The 20,528-nt window shown below is 40.3% G+C and overlaps 2 protein-coding genes across 4 annotated transcripts in view; both read left to right on the top strand.

Moving 5' to 3' along the window:
- The window catches only part of cnnm4b (cyclin and CBS domain divalent metal cation transport mediator 4b), a 49,244-nt gene extending 43,140 nt beyond the window's left edge, over positions 1 to 6,104 (top strand). For both annotated transcript variants that reach the window (XM_085426336.1, XM_085426335.1), the window contains 2 exons: positions 250 to 428; positions 3,127 to 6,104. In XM_085426336.1, the coding sequence (XP_085282462.1) occupies positions 250 to 428; positions 3,127 to 3,384 (437 nt within the window). In that variant the 3' untranslated portion in view covers positions 3,385 to 6,104. The remainder of the gene's footprint in view (positions 1 to 249; positions 429 to 3,126) is intronic.
- Positions 6,105 to 16,711: 10,607 nt separating this feature from the next.
- Positions 16,712 to 18,811, top strand: LOC146657954 (interleukin-1 beta-like). 2 transcript variants are annotated; one of them, XM_085426333.1, is made up of 5 exons: positions 16,712 to 16,752; positions 17,040 to 17,277; positions 17,443 to 17,604; positions 17,858 to 17,991; positions 18,139 to 18,810. In XM_085426333.1, the coding sequence occupies exons 2-5, from the start codon at positions 17,061 to 17,063 to the stop codon at positions 18,358 to 18,360; spliced, it is 735 nt and encodes a 244-aa protein (XP_085282459.1). In that variant the 5' UTR covers positions 16,712 to 16,752; positions 17,040 to 17,060; the 3' UTR covers positions 18,361 to 18,810. The 2 variants fall into 2 exon arrangements, with proteins under 2 accessions (XP_085282459.1, XP_085282460.1); XM_085426334.1 differs by having other exon boundaries at positions 16,717 to 16,752; positions 17,043 to 17,277; positions 18,139 to 18,811.
- The last annotated feature ends 1,717 nt before the right edge of the window (positions 18,812 to 20,528 follow it).

The following is a 20,528-nucleotide window of genomic DNA, read 5'->3' as shown; positions in this document are numbered from 1 at the left end:
CATCCATTACACATTGTGTGTCAGTAATCACTCTCACTCGTTAATTATTCTTTATATTAACCTGCATTTGAAGCTACACTGCATCTTGTGCCTCTGAGGTCTCCACCATCAAAGGCTTTGAAACAGTAACATCAAGCCCAACCAACGGCATGGTTGGCCCGATAGGTGTTTATCACACAACCCTGTCTTTAAATGCGTAACAGGACCTGGTGCTATTAACCTTTCCTGCATGTGTGTGGGTGTTTGCAGAGTTTCGTTCACCATCCCATATCAGCGGCTTGAACCGAACAGCCTCGATGAGCGGAGCCGACCGGATGGAGTCACTTTCGGTCAGCGGCAGCAACAGTCAGCTCAACAACAGCATCCCCATGCAGCAGTATATACCAGACTTCTACGTCCGAGCCCTCACTGACCTACAGTTTGCCAAGGTTGTTTTTTGTTTTTTTTTTTTCTTACCTCCAAATTAACAATCAAGGCCTTTTGTCACCACATAATCTTTCTCCAGGGACTAGAAACCTTTAGGGGAAGTCTTTCCGCCATAAGGACCAGAGTCTAAATTATGTTTTAGAATTCCATTTTTAACTTTTTAACCAGTTCATGGGGAGTGGGTGGAGTGGGTTTGAACAAGCCTTTCCAAAGTTCATGCAGGATTTATGGTCCTGTGTTGGTTACTATCTTTGGCTATCTAAATAGTGGTCATTCAACCAATGCAGTAGCTTCAGAACATGATGGTGCTATGAATATTTATCTCTGTGAAGGTTCTCAGTCATCCGGGTCATCGTAATCTAAGGAGCTTGGAAAGCAAAGCGTGTGGACTTCTTTGAGTTGCTTGAAGACGTTTCACCTCTCATCCGAGAAGCTTCTTCAGTTCTAGGGTCAAATGGTGGAGAGTCCCAAAACTCTTAAACACAAACTTAACAATGTGGTGTATGCTGTACAGTGCAGTGAGGAATGCCCAGACCTCTACATTGGAGAGACCAAACAGCCACTTCATAAACGTATGGCACAACATAGAAGAGCCACCTCCACGGGACAAGACTCGGCAGTCCATCTGCATCTAAAGGACAAAGGTCACTCTTTCGAGGATGCCAGTGTTCACATTTTGGACAGAGAAGACAGATGGTTTGAAAGAGGAGTGAAAGAAGCCATTTATGTCCACTGTGAGCGACCATCTTTGAACAGAGGCGGGGGTTTACGACACCAACTGTCTGCCATCTATGATCCAGTTTTGAGATCCCTTCCCAGACACCTTAACGCCCACTCACATCCTGGACCATCTGACCTCAGGAAATCACGTGATGGGGTGGGGCCAGTTTTCACAATGAGCTCACCTGAAACCCTGGCTGATTGTGACCCACGCCCATTTTCACACCTTGGCTCATGTGATTAGTTAGAGGATCATTAGGGGGTCCATTGTATCTCTCGGTGGGTCACTCCCACAGAGCTTAAATCTGGGACTCTCCACCATTTGACCCTAGAACTGAAGAAGCTTCTCGGATGAGAGGTGAAACGTTTTCAAGCAACTTAAAGAATTCCAGGCGATTTTCTTTCCAAGCTCCTTAGACTATGAATTGTTATCATTCTTACTGGGTGAAAAGCTTGCTGAACGGGAAAAGGGGTTGAAGAGGAAGAAATGCATCAAAATCATATATTAGAAGCAAAGACCGTAACCGCAGTGGACACTTTTAACGGTTGGTTTCGCATCACTGCAAAGAAATATATCATAAATATTTTCTTCTCTGCAGAACAGACCAAGCTAAAGGACCTACACCAATACAGTGAATGAAATGAGCTTATGTTACCAGTTTTTCTGGAGATTTGTGACACTGGTGACGGTAAACAGCTACAATATGTAGACATGGGTCTATGAAGTTCTCAAAAGTATAGGAGCTCTGGGAACAAGTGCTAAAAATAGTTCTGATTTTTATATCAGGTGGCATTTAAAATAAAAATAAGGCTTTGACCTATCAGCGAAGCATTGCACTTGATTTACACTCGCCATTATTGCCTTCACAAACAGATGTGCATGCAAGAAGTGACATCACAGCTGCTGGAATGGTGTCTTTGGTGTCGTTTTTTACTACTTTTACTTCTCATGCTCCTCTCAGTTCTGATTACCTGGTGCAACCGACACAAATGCCTGATTGTGTGGGTCTTTACCAGCATTTCAATGGAGTTCAGAGATTCCCAGTTGATACAGATGGATTTGAGAGTGCAGCTTTCTTTGCAGAAGACTCCAGCAAGTGTGGTGAACGATGGCAGTGCTGTGGTGATGTCCCACAATCAATATAGTGATAGGGAAAAAGTCTAACAGATGGACTGACCAGAAACATACATTTCCTTGCAGCGTCAGGAAAAAACTTTTCATCACACGCAGCAAACAAAGGGAATGATTCACTTTAGCCTCTTTGTCAGTAAAGAAGTACAGAGTTTCCTGGACAAATCACACAGTTACGTGCACTATCCTTACATTGATCCAGTTAGACATCACAGTGACGTTATCCAATTTCTCGTAAAGTCAGACAGAAATTCTGTTTAAAATGCAGGCACACCTTTGGTCTTTAAAATTGAAATTTCCAGGACATACAGTTCTGAAAAGTTCTGTTGGCATGCAGTTTTAAAAGTACTCAGTAACTGTCCATCCATCCATCCATCCATTCGCTTCCGCTTATCCTTTTCAGGGTCGCGGGGGGCGCTGGAGCCTATCCCAGCTGTCATAGGGCGAGAGGCAGGGTACACCCTGGACAGGTCGCCAGTCTGTCGCAGGGCCAACACACAGGGACAGACAACCATTCACACTCACATTCACTCGCACATTCACACCTAGTGGCAATTTGGATTATCCAATTAACCTATCCCCACAAGTTGCATGTCTTTGGACGGTGGGAGGAAGCCGGAGTACCCGGAGAGAACCCACGCAAACACGGGGAGAACATGCAAACTCCACACAGAAAGACCCCGGCCTGATGGTGGAATTGAACTCAGGACCTTCTTGCTGTGCGGCAACAGTGCTAACCACCGTGCCACCGTGCTGCCCTACTCAGTAACTGATAGAAATACAACTGTGCAGATCTTTGCTAACATATTAAGAATGATAACTATTCTCATTATCCCTCATTTTTTCAGATCACACGAGCTCAGTACCAGAACGGCCTGATGGCATCTCGCCTGGACAGCACGCCGCAGTCCCCCGAGAGCAGCCACAACACTATTCGTATGGATCAGACGCCTCCCACCACCATCGGTAACACCACCATTACGGACCTGGGAGCAGACTCCACCCCTACGGAGAACGGCCCGGACGAGACGACGCTTCTCCTCCTCAATGAGCAGAACTCGCCACACACAGGCAACCACCACAGCCAGGTGGAGAACAGAATCTGACAGCCTCCACTGGTACCAGCCCTCCATACTCCTACATTGGCCCACGTGCACTACTACGCCCGGTTGTATGCCGAGGAGGGGAGGATTGTGTGTGAGTGTGCGTGTTTGTGTGAGTGGGAATGCAGGCACAAGCTGATGAGGCCCAAAGAGTCAAGCCACGTTCATACTGTGTAAATATGCAAAGATTAAACACACACACACACAATCGCGCACACACACAGAGCAAACACACACTGATGAGCCAAAACATTTTGACTGTGCTTAAAGGATGAACAGGATATTTACGGCCATAATGTTTGGGCTCATCGGTGTACACACACATACCAAAGTCTCCACACCTCTACCGATCGATGGAACTAGTATCGCGTCAGTGTTTGCACATGCCTCTTGATCTGAAGGACCTGTTTGTCTGGACCAGAAAGCTCCTCCATTTCTCGTTCAGAGGTGTTACCGATTATTTAAGTGTGTGTGGTGTAGTGTGTGTGAGAAAGAGTGTGCGTTGCTTCTAAATCACTGTCCCTAATCAGAGACTCAGGGAGACTCCGCCCTCCTCCTCATTTCCGGATGTACGTAAAAGCAAGTGTGGTCGAAAGCCCCAAACCAGCCCATCGCCGCATGTGTAGCAACCTGCATCCCCCTCCTCCATACAGCTAGAGGACAAAGACAACCCGAGCATGTCTGCGGAGTTCACACAAAGTAATACGTGTACCATAGAAATTTATAGTGAGATATTTATTGGGGGGATATTGTGGTTAAATGAGGATGGGGATGGGGTGGATTTCTATCTATAGAGATATATTTTCTCTTCCTTGTTTCCTGCATAGAAACAGCTGGTAGCCCAGAGCCTTTATCCCAGAGTTGTTAAGAGATTTGCCGCTGATAGACCACCAGTCTGTATTGTGAACAAGACAATCAACATGAATATTTTGAATGTGTTAAATTAAATATGTAGGGTACGTTAACTGTGGCTGCCCTGCTCTCCAAATGCCATATCTGTGTCACCTTTAATTCTGTTCCTCTGAGGACAGACGTGGAGTTTCTAGATGGGTTGCAGAGACGAAGGCGTTCGAGAGCAAAGAATCCTTTCCTACTTTTTTTTGGTTTTTTTGGTTTTGTTTTGTTTCTAAAGACGATGGGTAGTCTGTGTCTGTGCGTGAGTTTGTGTGTACGAGACCAAAGCTGGCCATCATCTGACTTGTTGGGAGCAGAAACCAAAAGTGAGAAGCTTGATCACCTCCTGACTGGAAAATACTTTAAGAAATCTGAGAGTTTATTTATTGAGTTTAATGTCTGTGTATGCGTGTATATATTCCTGTTGATTTGAAGGGGAGAAAATGCAATTTTATTTCACCGTTTTGGGAGATTTTACATGTTAAAATGTTTCTTTCCATTCAGTGATTATGTTTGGGTTTGCTTTTTGTTTTTAATGTAGGAAAAGGGGGTCACTCTAACATAGTTTTTGTATTTGTGTCTCCAAATGCAACATTAGCCACATTCTGTCCGGTTTTTTTGTTTGTTTGTGTGTTTTTTGGTTATATTTTACCAGTTATATTTTACTGTACGCTCAGACAACGTCTTAAAGAAGAATCTGAAAATCTGTTTTCTGGTGGATTTTTCTTTCCCTGAACTCTAACAGGAGCACAACCGTGTTTCGTGGGTATTTCTTTATTTTGTGATACTCTGCTGCTTTTAAGACACCCGTTGTAGAATTTTATTTACACACTAACAACTACATGTAACAGATGTTCACTTTTTGGTACTTTTTATTAGGCTATACTTAAAAGATGGTCATAGCCTTTAGGTTTGAAACATAAGCCCAATGTGGAAGTGCCTTAATCCTGTGTTCTTTCTAATGGCCAGCAGGGGTGACTTCTCTGGTTGCAAAGAAAATATAATTATATAAAAGTTTATGAGGAAATAAATCTACTTTAAGACCACAGCAAAAAGGTTCCTTTTGAGTTTGCAGTCTGAATTGCAAGTTTTTTATTTAGTATAATTTGATGTTTGTTTAGTAAAACAAGGTCCCAATTAGAATAAAATTGTGAATGCATTAGCTCATGGCTGTCTTTTGATAAACAGGTTGGCAGTCCTTGGGCTCGCAGTTCCTCCAGTTGTCAACAGTAAAAATAAATGCACAACTTCATTGAAGATGAAGATGATATAAAGTTTATGGTTGCACCGCCTTTACTTTTTCTGTCATCTTTGAGTAGCAAAGATTTTTTTTACAAGCAACAAGTTTCCAGCTTTGCTCTAAAAGATGTGACCAAGTCTTCTGGGATATGCAGGACACCAGGAGTATGATACGAAGCAAGCGAAAGGAAAGATGATCACAAGCTGGTGTTAAAAAAATTTATTTTTCCTTTTATTGTTGCGGTTTTTGAGATCGGGAGCATTAACATAACACCCAGCAGCAAAAATGATTTTGAAATTTGAAGAAATTAGTATTACTACATCTACTACTACTTGTTTTCTGGATGAGGAAATCTGAAACCAAAAGCATTTCCGTTATTGTGGAATTTCCTATCTTGTTGAAGTGAGATGTCAATGAAAGTGAGTTTCAGCAGTGGTGGGAAAGGCCAGAGAGGTCAGTAAATTTCCAAAACTTCAGCAAGTGCAACACATGATTAGAATTTTAGTGTCTTTAGAAAATAAACATTTTTGACGTAGTTACATGTAGTTGACTTAATGTTGTTTCACAAATTATTATTATTTTATTTCTTTCACCAAATACAAAAGTGATCCTCTAACATTTCAATGTTAGATGATGCATTTTATGTCTCAGTTGGCAAACCTACAACTTTTTGCACCAAACCAGGTGCTTTGTGAGTGTGACTTGTATATTTGAATCATTTATTTGGCAGGTTTAATTGCATGTTACTGCCTACCAAAGACTAAAGTACAGCACTGATGCTGCTTATAAAGAGGCTGTGGCTGTTGGCTGGCATCTTCTGTGCAAATATTGCAGCTAAACAGTTTTGGGGAAATGCATTTCAAGCAGGCTGTGAATGTATTTGAGCACATGGAAATATATTTAGAAGGAAAAAAAGTGCTGCTTGAATGAGATTTTTCATCTCTTTTTCACACTTAAAATGCCACTAGATAACGCTAATGGGAAGGATTGTCAATAAATGGTAACTGAAGTCATCTATTTAATTATTCAGGTTAGTTGACACCAATTTAAATCAAATATTGAAAGAAAACCAGCAGCCTCTCCAATGCTTTAATGACAAGCCCCAGTGAGTAAACACTAGTTCTACTTTTGAATCTGCATTAGCTTCATGTGCTCATGTTTTACTCCGTTTCCAAGAAATGTTTGTATTTCTTGTCTTTTAGGCAAAAAGTAAGAATTTTGCAAGTGACAAAGATTCAAAGACTCCATGGTTTTTGTGGTCTAAAAACAGAAGCAGCACACAACACACAGTTGTGTCACTATGCTGCTGGTAACCCAAATTTCATAATCATATTATCACTGACTTCATCAAGTGACTGCAATAATTTCACTCCCCTGTCCACACAGAAGCTAAAGGACTTTCTCACTGCTGTGTTGGCTTCACTACTTTTTAATGACTGTACTTTTTTGTGTGTTCATTCCTGTTTTTCCTTTTTCTTCCTTGTTTTTTTTACTTAAACACCACAGAGACACACGCAAACACACACTCCTATTTCAAAGGACTGTATTTTTTTCCATGTTCATGTTTGAGTGGCCCCCCATCCCACAACCCCTGCTTTAAATTGTTCTGGGTTTGGGTTTATTATGGTGCACGTGAATGTGTTTGTCAGTGCCTATATAAGGGGGGGGGGGGGGGGGGGTGTTTTCTTTTTTTGTACCTCAGAACACTGTTAGTGATTGTGGTAATAAATTTTTTTTTTTTTTGTCTCGAGTTAAATTTGGGAACAGAGCGAATGGAGCGACTGGCATTTGGGAAAAAATACTGATTGTCCTTCATTCTCTCTGGCATGCTTTAACTTAAATATAAATAGACACAAGGTGTAAATACTGTTTTATAATTTCTGTCTTAATGAGTTTTGAAAATGAAGAAAGTTATTAATAAACCTGAGATATATTTCTCTACAGCTTTGTGATTGCCTTGTTTTGTTTCTGGGGCTGATCTGACATGTTTTTTTCCCAATAATGGACACATACAATACTACGCTTTTTAGTCCTCTATACTGTTTAAAGCTATAAATATATTTAATGCAAATCTAATTTTTCACCACTGACTCACAGATTTTACTTCTTGTTTTTGATAAAAACAAAACATTGCCTCAGCAATCAAAAACATATTCCTCTAGCTCAGAGGTTCCCAAAGTGTAGGGCCCGCCCCCTGGGGGGGGGGCGCGCAGAGCCATTGCAGGAGGGGCGCAGTATGGGGGGAAAAAAAAGAAAAAAAGAAAATGAATACTTGGACACTGCTAGCATAATTGACAGGTTTTTGACGGGGCTCGCACGCAAACGCAAAGCAGGATATGAAGCATCGCCAAATATGTTTCCAAACCAACTTCATTCTAAGCCAAAGACAAGAAAATATGGTGAAGCTTATCTTCCCTTTGGCTTCACCTGCACAAGTGTCAAGGCAGGTCTCCCCTGCAGAATTGGTTTTCCCTTCGTCGGGAGCAGCGCTGGGCTCTCCAAATAACAAACAGAATCCCACATTCTTGATTTTTAGTTCACAAACACTTCTTGGCTAACTACTCCTGACATTTTGGAGATGTTTGCTCTTTATACAGTAAAGTTACAGCGGGATACAAATAATATCAGGCTGATCCTGCCACAATTTGTCCCGCGGTTCAAATCACGGACAAACAGTATCCCACAGTTGTTTATGTTTTTAAACCCATTTTGCACAGAGAGGCATTTTTTGAAAAATGTATTGATAGCAATGTTGAATATTAGTTATTAGCCATGAACCATGAAACAATTGGAAGAAAATTCTATTTTTGGAACCTTTTGATCTAATACAAAAAATAAATAAATCTGAAATTGCATAAAGAAGTTCACATTTGTATCGTATTTACTACATCAGGCATTTATTATTTAAAATGCATTGTGCATTTTTTTTATTTAATTTTTTCAGGGGGAAGAAATCAAACTGATGATGTAGAAGTCTTAAAAACCTGCATTTCAAAAATGATACACTTGGTTTTGAATGGTTGGATTTAAATGGTTAGGATATGGTGCATAATTTTTACAATAATTCCAACTAGTTTTCAGAGTTTTCAGAAGCACAAGTCTGGATTGATCACATCTGCATCTGTAGATGTGATAAATGGGGAAGAGTAGAAACGCAAGGAGAAGAATAAAACCAAAGAGCCCTTTGTGGTATTGGTCACCATGTTTTTTTCTTCTGACTTGGAAAGAAATTAAATGATCATTCGTTGAAGCCACAATAACGCTCAAAAAATCATTCTTTTCCATCACAAACAAAGTTAGACTTTGGTTAGAGTAAAATGCAACTAAAAAAATGTAAAAACAAAGATTTACTTTAATAATTAATCATTTTACATGAGTGAAACTCCACTTTATGCCAATGTAAATACATTTAACTACACAATCCTTGATTGTGTTTCTTAGCCTTTTGTGTGACACCCCTGCAATTGCCCCCATGGTGATCAATCTGTAGAGAAACAAAATGAGACAGAAAGACACACACCAGGCTGTCAGGAGGTTATTAATTTATACAGAGTGGCCTACTGTTCCCTCTCACTCCCAACTTTATTCAAGTGTTCAGCTGGAAAAAACTGGTTCTCCCCAGTTCGCTGTTTATTGCTTGTAGCCGCGTCACTTCAGTGTCTCACCACATGCCAAAACGTTCCCCTTTGATGGATGCTGTTCGCTTTGGATGTACCCATACACACCTGATTCACCCAGGCTATGGTGCGTGCACACACACACACACACATTCTCGTTTTGCTATCTTAGTGAGGACATCTAATTGACCATAACATAATTGGAACCCTGACACTAAAACCAAATTTTCAGTTTAAAAATGCCTTCAAGCTCGTGGGGACAGGCACTTTTGTCCTCATAAGTGACTGTTGGTCCCCACAAGTATAGTAACGTTCCAATTTATGGTCCCCACAAAGATGTCTAAACAGGCACACACACACACACAGAGCTCACCTTTTTTGTGCAGCTACTTGAACATAAAATCTGAGTCACTTATTCTCCAAAAACACTGTTTGTTGTTCCACTTCTAAATGCATGAATATATGGAAACTCAAATGAAGTGTCCTATATTGCTAATCTCATATAATACTCCAGCATTTATTAGTATTTATTTTATAATGATTGTTCTTCAAGATGATCAGTGATATTTTCAGGTCAGAGCTTTTAATGTTGTGGCTAACCGGTATTGATGAAAGCATACATTTTCCCTTTTTTTTAAATGACCAATAGAATTACACTGAAACTATACTGAATTGGTGTCTAATGTCTTTTAAACGTAACCTTGTTAGGTCAAATCATCCACTCGGGTTTTGTTCTGGTATTCTTAAGTTTCCTAGGAGGCTAATTGCTTTGTGGTGAGCCTGTTGAGGCTTGAAATTTGCCTCTTCCGTGTAGTTCACCAGTCATCTGTTGTACACAAGCACTTCATTTTAATGATTATCTGATGTTTCCTGTTGCACTGGTAGTGGGAGAAAAATTTCCCTTAGGGTAAGGCTTTGGAAAGGCAGCGATGAAGAAAGGTTTCAGCTGATGAATGAGTCAACCTACTTTTAATTCCTGTGTGAAAACTTAAAGTCAAGAAATTGAGGTTAAATTTGTTGGAGCATTAAAAAGAGCCCAAGAGCGTCTTACAACTAAAGTCTGATGTTGTCAATTCTAATGAAGATGCAGTCACTTTGGAAAAGCTTCTTTTGTTTTAAACTTGATTCATTTGCATAAACACTGATAGGACATTTTTTTTAATTTTATATTGTCATTTTTGCAACATTACTTGGTATTGCTACAATTGAAATACATTAATAAAGTAGTTGGAGCTGTGTCACCTCGAACACTATTTAAGTAGATTACGTACAGTGGCTGTAGACTAGATTTTACTGGAAGTTGCTTATATCTTTTTCTTTCCTCCTTCCTTGTTGATGATTCTCAGAAGTTGTCTAATACAAAAGATTATCAGCTGAATCTGATACTGAAGCATGGATTACACACTTGTCTGTACTGTCCATTATTTGTTATTGCTAGAGCATGGTGTATTATATAAGAATGATATGAATCAGTTGTGAAGGAAGTAGAAGGCGGATTGAATTTCAAACCGAAAAAATTCCAAAGCTACTGGCTGTGTCAACACCAGGGATTTTAATTGTGAAAATAGCCTAAGGGAATAATGTGATCTTGTATAATAGAAACAGTATCAGGTCTGATACATCACCTAGACCTGCTATTAGAAGGTGGAGAAAGGAGAGGAGTAATGATAGCTACGGGGCCAACCTCATCGTATTGTCATTAGCCGTAGTGTGCCAAGAGAGATTTCCGGATGATTGCAGTTTCACTGTGATGCAATCTAACCCTGTGTTGCAGTCAAACTCAACTGGCTATATCTGGTGTGCTCAGGAAGAGTCTGTGACCAAAAAAGGAGTTTGTGTTGGAAAATGTAACAACATGTGTAAACACACCTGTTGCCCTATGTAGTTTGAATTATCACTGATAATAAATTACCAGCAGTCTAAATACTTTACATGTTGTCTAGGAGTTAATTTAACAATACCCTACACCAAGGGTGTCAAACATAAGGCCCAGGGGCCAGAATCAGCAGAGCAAACATTCCAGTCCGACTCATTGGAAATGCTGTGGAAAATGTAAAGGATTGCATAGATTTTGCACTTTTTACTATATTTTAATACATTTCACAGCTTAGAGTGGCTGGAGGGCCAATCTAGTGATCAAATAGCAAAATTTAAAAAAAAAAATAAAAAATTTCTGAAAATGTCATGTTTTTTAAACTACTCTGCCACAGAGGCTTATAGTGTTTACCAACACAGCAATGCTGTTGAACAACCTCTTTTTTTGGACATCAGGAACATCAACAACTAATAACATGCAGTCTTTCGGAAATTGCCCTTGGGTGAATGGCTTTCCTGCTTTGGCGATTGATTCACTAACTGCATAACTTCCATCAACAGCAGCATCAGTGTCCTTAATGGCTTTGTGGAAAAGTTCTTGTTTCTTCCTTTTGGTAGCTGCTCAGCTAGTTTTTTCCTGTCATTGATTATATTCCTTCAGTATGGCAAGTTACACATAAGGCAGCTCGCACTTTCACCAAACTGCAATGTCCATCTTTCTTGAAATATCCGGTCTTGGTCTGTCTGACATGTCTGATTTTGCTGCTGCCTACTTTGATGACATAGTCATTTTCAGTTCTACCTGGGAAGAACGCCTGCAACACCTGGAGAAGGTATTGGCGCGTCTTCAGTCTGCAGCATCGCCTGTAAATCCAGCTAAGTGTAACATTGCCAAGGCTGAAACTGAGTACCTTGGGTTTGTGATTGAAAATGGAGTGAGAAAACCTCAAGTCAATAAAGTCACCGCCATAGAATCCTGTCCCTTGCAAGAGACCAGAAAACAGCTGAGATCATTTTTGGGTATGGCAGGATTCTGTCACCGGTTTATCCATCATTACTCTGCCGGGGCAGCTCTGACAGCTCTGACTGGTTCCTGAAGTCCCAATAGGATCCACTGGATGGAGGAGGCTTTTCAGGACCTACGACAATCTCTGAATAAGATAAGATTTACTTTACCAAATTGACCATCCTTGCCGTAATGGTCTATTTGATTCACCTTTTGTTGTTTATTTTATTTATTTTTTATTTTCACTTGCTAGATACGGGACAGACTTGAATGAGGAAAAGAAAAGGGAGAAAGGAAGAGGGGGAAAAACAGCGGAGAAGAGGGAAAACAAAAAACCAACTAAATAAGCAGACAAAAAAAAAAACATATATCAATCACCCGGATCACCTGTTGAGAAAGAAAAAAGAAAACAAGCAGAAGAAAACGAGAGTAATACAATAAACAACATCATGAGGATCTATGGGAATATGACAGTAAATACTAAATATTAAACATTATTGTGCAGCACGTAAGATCGACAGCGCACAGTGTGCTTTGAGGTAGGAGCCAAAAGGGGTGTAGTTTGTGTGTGTGATCACCTGTGTGTACACCTGTGAGCATGGACGCGCTTGTTTTTAAAAGGTTCCTTCATGTAATGATCTGCTAGAGGGTGTGGGGGGGCCACAGCCCCGTCCTCCAGGGCATGAAGCAGGTATGGAGGAGATCAAAACTCCAGACATCCAGAGGCCCCCAGAACACAACAGACCAAGGAAGACCAACAGAGGGGCAGCCGCGCCACTGTCCCAGAAAGAGCTGAGGAGAGTCCCAGATGAGGGCTCACTCAGCAGCCGTGGAGCAGAAGCCAGGGGGGGTTGCAGTGACGCGCCCGTGAGCTCCACCGGCAGCCAGCTGTGCCTGAGTGACCGAGCCCCAGGCCGAGAGGCCGAGGGCACCGCACCCCCAAAGTGGCCCGAGCAAGCCCCAGGCTCCAGGCCCCGACAAGCAGCCACCAAGGAGTGAGCTGGTGGGTACCTGGACGCCCATCCCCAGACACAAAGAACCACCAACTCATCGATGTCTGAGGGCGTTTGCCACCGGCAGGGGAAGTGGGGGGGGTAGATAGGCAAAAAAAAACCTCTTAATACTCCAAAGAAACACATGACAAGCAACAGGGTTGGGTAACGGGTGACAGACAGCCAATGTAGACAGTGCATCCGGGCCTGCAGCATAAGCGCTGGTCTCCTTGATCCACCGTCAGCATCGGAAGGGAATAAGCGTCGAAGGCGTTTGGAGGGGGAGGGGGGATGAGTGTACATCAGCATGTGTATATATATATGTCTCTGTGTGTGTGTGTGTATATATGTCCAGAGTTCAGCTGAGACAGTGTCCTTCGCCCTGCCAGGCTAAGTAAACAGTCTTCCAGTCAATCCAGGTGGCCTTGCATAGAACAGGGAGGAACAGTCTAAACACAGAGCCCAGTCTTGCACAGCCCTGATTTTGAGAGACATTTCACTCTTCAGACGAAGCCTCCGAGAGAAGTTTGTGAGCTGTTCTGTTACAGGGACCGCTTGGAGAACGTCATCCAGTGGCCTTCATCAGCCGCAAGCTGTTTCTGAGGGAAGTACGATACTCAACCATCGAGAAGGAGGCACTGGCCATTAAAATGGGCCCTGGACTCCTTTAGGTATTATCTTCTGGGACAGAAGTTCGTATTGGAAACAAACCACAATGGATAGAGAAGATGAAGGACACAAACGGAAGGATCACGCGATGGTACCTTGCGATCCAGCAATTCCGATTCACCATCAACCACATTCCCAACAAGCATAAATGCACTGCAGACTGTCTCTCTCGCAGTCCCAGTGAGACAAGAGGGGGAGTGTGTGATGGGCTGCAGTGACAGCCACACAGTGGTAATATCCACTAAGTATTAGTGTAGAGGCTTATACATAACACAACATTCACATTTTTTCTTTCTTTAAATATAGGATTTAATTCACAGGATAATAAATGACTGGTTTTGGTTTAGAATTAATTCACATACTCGCATAACACTGTATTCTAAAATATGTGTGCACGTTTTAGTTTATACTGTTATCAGAAATAACAAATATATTCAAAATAATCACTCCAGCTGTTAACACATTTTTTAAAAGAAAAGAAATTTTAAAAATTAGAAAGAATGAAGGCAGAAAGAGGCAAGAAAGCTGATTCAGCAGCCAAATGAAAGGCCAAAGACACAAACAACGTAAGACAACTGAACTGCATCATCCCATTTCCTGCAAATGTTTGTGAAGACAATGTTTGTTTCTGTCCTGATGCGTGGTTTTCAGAAGAGAGAACTGAAATTTTAGGGCGCAGGAGGAAACAGACAGAACAGAAAACGGTCAATAAGTCAAACCAAAAAAACCCACCTGGTAGAAGTTTGAGGCGCAGTACAGCGAGCTAAACGGACTCTATGAAAAAGACCAAAGAGAAGACAGGACTATACCTTATAAACACACTGAGTCAGTGGGGATGAGATGTAAGACACAACTTCTACAGTGAAGTGGGGAAACAGCCAAACTGCACATGCTAAACAGTATAAAGAAGACTCACACTAAACATAGCAGAGATAAAAAGGACAGTGGGACGCGTTGAGTAATAAAAGGATCAAAAACAGATAAAACTACAGTTTTATGTGAAATTTAAACTGTTTTCAGCAAATCCATGCATGTCCTCACACCCCCCACCCCTTCAATTCACCTTCCTTAACCCCTTACCCAACTGCAGATTGGATGGCAGTGAGCCTATCCCAGCTCACGCTGGGTGAGACATGACCTAACATGCATGTCTTTGGACTGTGAGAGGAAACTCCAGAGTGAAAGCCCCAGCTGAGCAAAAGGTTTAAAATCAGGATCCTCGAGATATAAACCAGCAAACCTGTCAGCTGCACTGCCTTTCACTTCCTATGTCAAAAAACATTCTAATGAAATCTAATATATTTTAGTGGAAGATACATGTCTGGTTATCAAGGATCATATCCTCAAACTCTGTTTGCCAAAGTTTGTCGTATCTCTGTGTGTTTCCCTTTGATTTCATCATAAAGGAAATGAAAAAGTAAAGTGAAACTGCCAACCAGCAGCATAATGCTCATTTGCTATAACTGCTACCTTTAATTGTATTTATTTATTGCTTAATTTAGTCTCTTCTTCTTGGCTAATGGTACTGACACACAGTCAGGATTTGTTTTTGTTTTTCTTGCTTTTTTTCCACCGTGATTTTCCAACAGTGTTCTTGTATGTCTCTGTATGATTGTTTATTTTTATTTTTTGGTTATCTGTCCCAGATCACACACGTCGATTCATTTTGTTAGTAAGAAGAACCAGTGAAAATTCCAGGCTTTTATCTTTAATTGTTTTCAAGTTATTCACGTTGCCCCAGATTTCAATGTGCTGGAAAATAGCCTGAAAGCGGGTCAGCTGACCATTTAAAAATCTATATCTTGAAAAGTATTTGCTACATGAAGCTAGAATTTCACAGCACTCATTATATGCTTCCAAACTTTGGACCATAAAACCATTATCTGTTCAACGCTGATATTACTGAACCCTTTGTTACTGTTTCAATAGCCTTTATTTACCTTCAATATGCTCAAATCATCTCCTTAAAAATTCTGTTTTTAAAATCATAAATCTGGAGTCAAATGTGCCTATTATAGCTGCAAAACTAGTCACACAATGAAAACTTTTATTTGGAGATCGTAGCATTTTTAAAGTTTATATGAAGCAACAGGATGTAAATATCATAAACAGTATATTTAAGTGGAGCCCTTCCCCTGCCAGGCACTGATAAATTACTCAGAGCTTTCAACTGTGACAACTATGCCTGACACACTCGGTCAATAAAAAGGCTCTAAGAGCATGTGGCAGCAGGGTGTGGTTTTGGCTCACCTGCAGAGGAAGCACCAGGAAAGTGGAGAAATAAACAACCCAACTAAACCACGTTAAACTGTATCTGACTGTATGTTGAGAATTCTTGGTATCAGCTTTGTAACATACCTAACACAAATAGCACCAGTTGCACTACACTTCCTATTTTCTTTCCTCAAAAAATATCAGCAAAACCCCACAGAGTGCTCAAATAAGTGAGAAAAAATAACAGCTTTCAAACAAGTAAATGTTGGGTTTCATGTGACGAGCCATGCGCTTCATCGGCTTTCTGTACTTTCTGTTATTCCCGCTGTGTCTCCACATGGCTTATACTTTTAAGACGCTGATATTACTCAACCCTTTGATACTGTTTTAATACAGGGCCAACAAAGAGTTTACAGATGCCAATCTTACACCTTTATTTACCTTCAGTATGCTTAAATCACCTCCTTAAAAATTTTGTTTTTAAAGTCATAAATCTGGAGTCAAATGTAGTAACTAAAAAAAATATAAACGTACAGTTCTCAGTATTTTGTTGCTTGTTGATTCTGCTTTATGATTCAGCGGTATAGCTTCCTACTTTCAATATTGCATGTGAGGGTTTTCAGGCTGTTCAATGTAACTCTACTTCAAAAAAGGAAAAACATTGTTTTCCCCTTAAAAATATAAATAACATAATTCAGTGATAGTTATAGTTTATTTATTGCTAGATACTAGGGGACCTTCAAACATGTCAGTGTAATTCCAGTATTTCATCACTGAAAGCACCGGAGCTCCACTCCTTGTTTGGCTCTAGAAATTCCCCAATAGGAGGAGACGAGGGAGCGTATAAAACTCCTGCCAGTCAGGTCAGTCAGACAACTGCTAACAAAGCTCACTGACACTGAACTGAACTACAGGTTTCAACAGGTAAGCTGACTCAATTTGTTGACAGTGTTAATGTGGAGCAGATTATAAGGAGGATCCTTTATAGAGTGTAGTTGTTTTTTGCTAAGGTTTCATTCATAGATTAAATTCACAAATTGGTGAAGCAAATGTCTATATTTCTTTAATGCATTATATAAAAATGTCATGTTTTTTTGGTTGAATAAGAAACAAAAATAAATAAAATAACTGATAAAAAGGTAGAAGACATATTTAGATAATGTGTGAGTGAATGAATGTGAGTATAATAGAAACTGTTTTTTGGGCTTTAGCAGATCTTAACTCAGTAAGAGATGGACTTCAAAATGAGCTACATGGCTGAGGAATGGAGCCTCAAGATGCCCAAGGGACTGGACTTGAAGGTTTTACATCATCCAGTGACAATGAAGAGTGTAGCCCACCTAATCATTGCCATGAACCGGTTAATGACCAGCACGTCAGGGTCAGTGCTGAGCACAGACTTCCAGGATGAAAACCTGCTGCCCATCAGGTTGAAGAGCTTTTTGGAAGGTAATCACACAGACAAGACTTCATTTAAATAGTGGAAAAACACTGAACTATTATATTATATACTATTATCTATGTCTTTTCTCTGATCTAACTAAAGCCTTTGGTTTAAAACAGCATAACAACACAGTATTCAACCATGAACGTCTGTTTTTTTTTCCTCCCCAGAGGAGAGTATACTAGAGAGGACAGGTCCACCACCTCAGTTCACCAGCAGGGGTGAGATTGAGTGCACTGTGACTGACAGCCAAAAGAGGAGCTTGGTTCTGGTCCAAAGCAGCATGGAGCTCCATGCAGTGATGCTGCAGGGAGGCAGTGATGACCGCAAAGGTAACTACATGTGACACTTAGACGTTTAAATAGTTGAAAATAGTTGAAAATCGTTCTCGATGCAGAATCATCTGTTTTACATCATCCGTGTTGTTAGAAACATGAAGTAGAAAAGAACTAAAATGCCATAAAGTAGAAAGGATAGGTAACTTGAATTTATTAAATTGATTCAATTGTGCCTCTAACATTTTCCTGCTTACGTACGCTGCCATGATTTATTAAAATGACCCTGTATCCATCACTCTCTCCACAGTGCACCTGAACATGTCGACCTACGCGCACCCTACACCCATCGCTGAGACCAGGCCTGTCGCTCTGGGCATCAAAGGCACAAACCTCTATCTGTCTTGTCATGAGGATGACGACAAGCCAACCCTCCACCTGGAGGTAAACTTCTTTCAGGACTCTCACATGAAAAGCACACCATTTGTTATAATCTATAAGACACTGCACACATGTAGATGAATTAATATTTGATATCAGGCCTAATTTTGTTGACTGAAACTCTCTGACATGGATGTTTGCTCTTCTCAGGAGGTGACGGATAAAAACAGTCTGACAAGGATAAGCGCTGAAAGCGACATGGTGCGATTTCTCTTCTATAAACGCGACACTGGGCTCAGCATCAGCTCTCTCATGTCTGTCCGCTGCCCCAACTGGTACATCAGCACAGCGCAGGACGACGACCAGGTGGTGGAAGTGTGTCAGGAGACCGCCCCACGCTACAGAAGCTTCAACATCCAGCGCCAGAGTTAAAACCCATTAAGGATTCCCAAGATGAATTTTGGAGCTCTATTTGCGCTCCAGTTTGACCTTCTTAAAGTATGTGCTAGGTACATAAATTGGAATGATTAATGATGTAAAGTTACATCACAAGGTAGCATCATTGTGCTCTCTGAGCATCTGGTGTGTATTTATGTATTTATGTATTTATTTTTATTTCCATTTTTATATCTTATGTCTTATTTTTCTTTAGAGTTGATTGAAAGGTATTTGATATGTGAGACTTAAACTTCACATCAGTCTTTTTATGTGTTTAAACTGTGTACTATAAAATTTTCATGCAATGAGAAGGCTGTAGATTTAAGATGGAATGACGTACTGTAATACTCTTGTCTAAAGTTGACAGATTGTTTTAAATCTTTTGTTCACCTTGTGTAAAAAAAAAAAAGCTCTAATAATATGTTTCTTGCAAAGATCTAAAATAAAAAAATCAATATTTTCACAACTTCTGCTCTGACATGATAACTGTTAAATAAGAGGAACTTCTCCTTGTACTATACCTGCTTTTATAAATGTCTAGTACTCCAAGTGTTTAAATAATTAACCCAAAACTGATATATTTTCACAAGTCTATACAAATCCTAATTTGAATTTGAATTTTAAAAAATAATTAATAAAGGAGTGCGTCACTAGAGGTGCGCAGCTGCATTTTAAATTAACTGAAGCCGGTAAAGAGAAGAGTGTTGGAGGCCCAAGTAGAGGGAGTTACAGTCGTCCAATCTGGATGTGATAAATGCGTGGATAATCTTTTCAAGGTCCTTTAAAGGAAGGAACGGCTTTGCTTTAGATATCTGACGCAACTGGCAGAAGCTGTTTTTTCCCACAGTGGAGAGCTGTTTCTCAAGTTTAAAAGAGCCATCCAGGAACACTCCGAGGTTTCTTACAGTGAGCGAGAGATGGCTAGCGAGAGGGCCAAGGGCATCAGCTAACTGGTCTAGCGGAGTGTGACTACCAAAGACTTCGATTTCAGTCTTATTCTCGTTCAATGTAAGAAAATTATGTGACAACCAAATTTTAACTTCATGCAAACAGTTGAACAGATGTTGCAAAGAAGCAGACACGTCAGATTTCAAAGGTGAATAAATCTGGATATCATCGGCATAACAGTGAAAGGAGATGTTGTATTTTTAAAAAATTAATCCCAACGGCAACATGTACAAAGAGAAAAGAGCGGGACTGAGCATGGACCCTTGAGGTCCCATAGCAGCAGAGAACGACCTCTCTGAGAGATAGGATTTAAACCAAGTTAAAACCGTACCTTTGAGACCAACATCATGTTCCAATCTTGATAGAAGAATGTTGTGGTTAACCGTGTTAAAAGCAGCAGTCAAGTCAAGTAAAACTAAAAACACGGAATAGAGGTTTAAAACCAGACTGAAACTTTTCATTAATACCATTTGCATCTAAGTTATAGATCTTAAATTCTGTGTTGGAATCTTAACAGTTTGTTTACAACCACAAATCTAATGCTCCTGTTGCTACTAGAACCTCTTTAGGTTTCTCTTCCTAAAATAAATAATTGCTGTTCTTCGCTGACACTTTTGTTAATTCTTCTTTTATTCCAGTTCTTTTCCTTTCATCTTGTCTCTCTGTTTTGTTTTCTGTCTGTATCTTAAGTTCATATGTCTTAGCCCTGGTCTCAGTCTTCAGTATTTCCAGTCTTATGATCTCTTGTCTCATGTGCTTTAGGTTTAGTTCTGCTTCTTTTGTCGCTTTATCTGTTTATCTGGTTAGTTTCAGTTATACTTCCACCTGCTGCCTTTTCCCTTGTTATCCTGTGTGTGAATATATTGTCTGAGTCTCCTCTGATCCTTTTGTCATGCTCTCCCTCAGAGCTGGATTCCTCTTGGTTTTGTGTTTCCCTAGAAAATGTATAATTCTGGTTTCCTTCTTTTTGATCTGCATTATTTTTTTTTTTTACCTTGTTTGAGCTCAGCATACTTTTAAGTTTAGTTCTAGTTTTTCTTCTGAGCGCTGCATTTCTGGGTGCAGCTACTGCCTGACACACAGCCGACTTCGACTGTTTTTTTATTTTGTCTTTCTGGGAAGCAGTTTGTAAGCCTGAAAATTACTATGAAAATAAACATTGTTATTTGTTATTTTTATAGATAATTGTAGCATTTTTATTCATGAGGAAATCC

This window comes from Rhamphochromis longiceps, linkage group LG12, assembly GCF_057381845.1.
Source record: "Rhamphochromis longiceps isolate RC_006_pf linkage group LG12, R_longiceps_female_GT1.1, whole genome shotgun sequence".
Lineage (NCBI taxonomy): Eukaryota > Metazoa > Chordata > Actinopteri > Cichliformes > Cichlidae > Rhamphochromis > Rhamphochromis longiceps.
Note: the sequence above shows the minus strand (reverse complement) of the source record. Positions and strands in the feature narration are given on the sequence as shown.

Coding starts and splice junctions, on each gene's coding strand:
- LOC146657954 (XM_085426334.1), top strand. CDS start 17,061: ATGGACTTCAAAATGAGCTACATGGCTGAGGAATGGAGCCTCAAGATG. Junction 17,278..17,442: donor GTTGAAGAGCTTTTTGGAAG/GTAATCACACAG, acceptor TTTCCTCCCCAG/AGGAGAGTATACTAGAGAGG. Junction 17,605..17,857: donor AGGCAGTGATGACCGCAAAG/GTAACTACATGT, acceptor CTCTCTCCACAG/TGCACCTGAACATGTCGACC.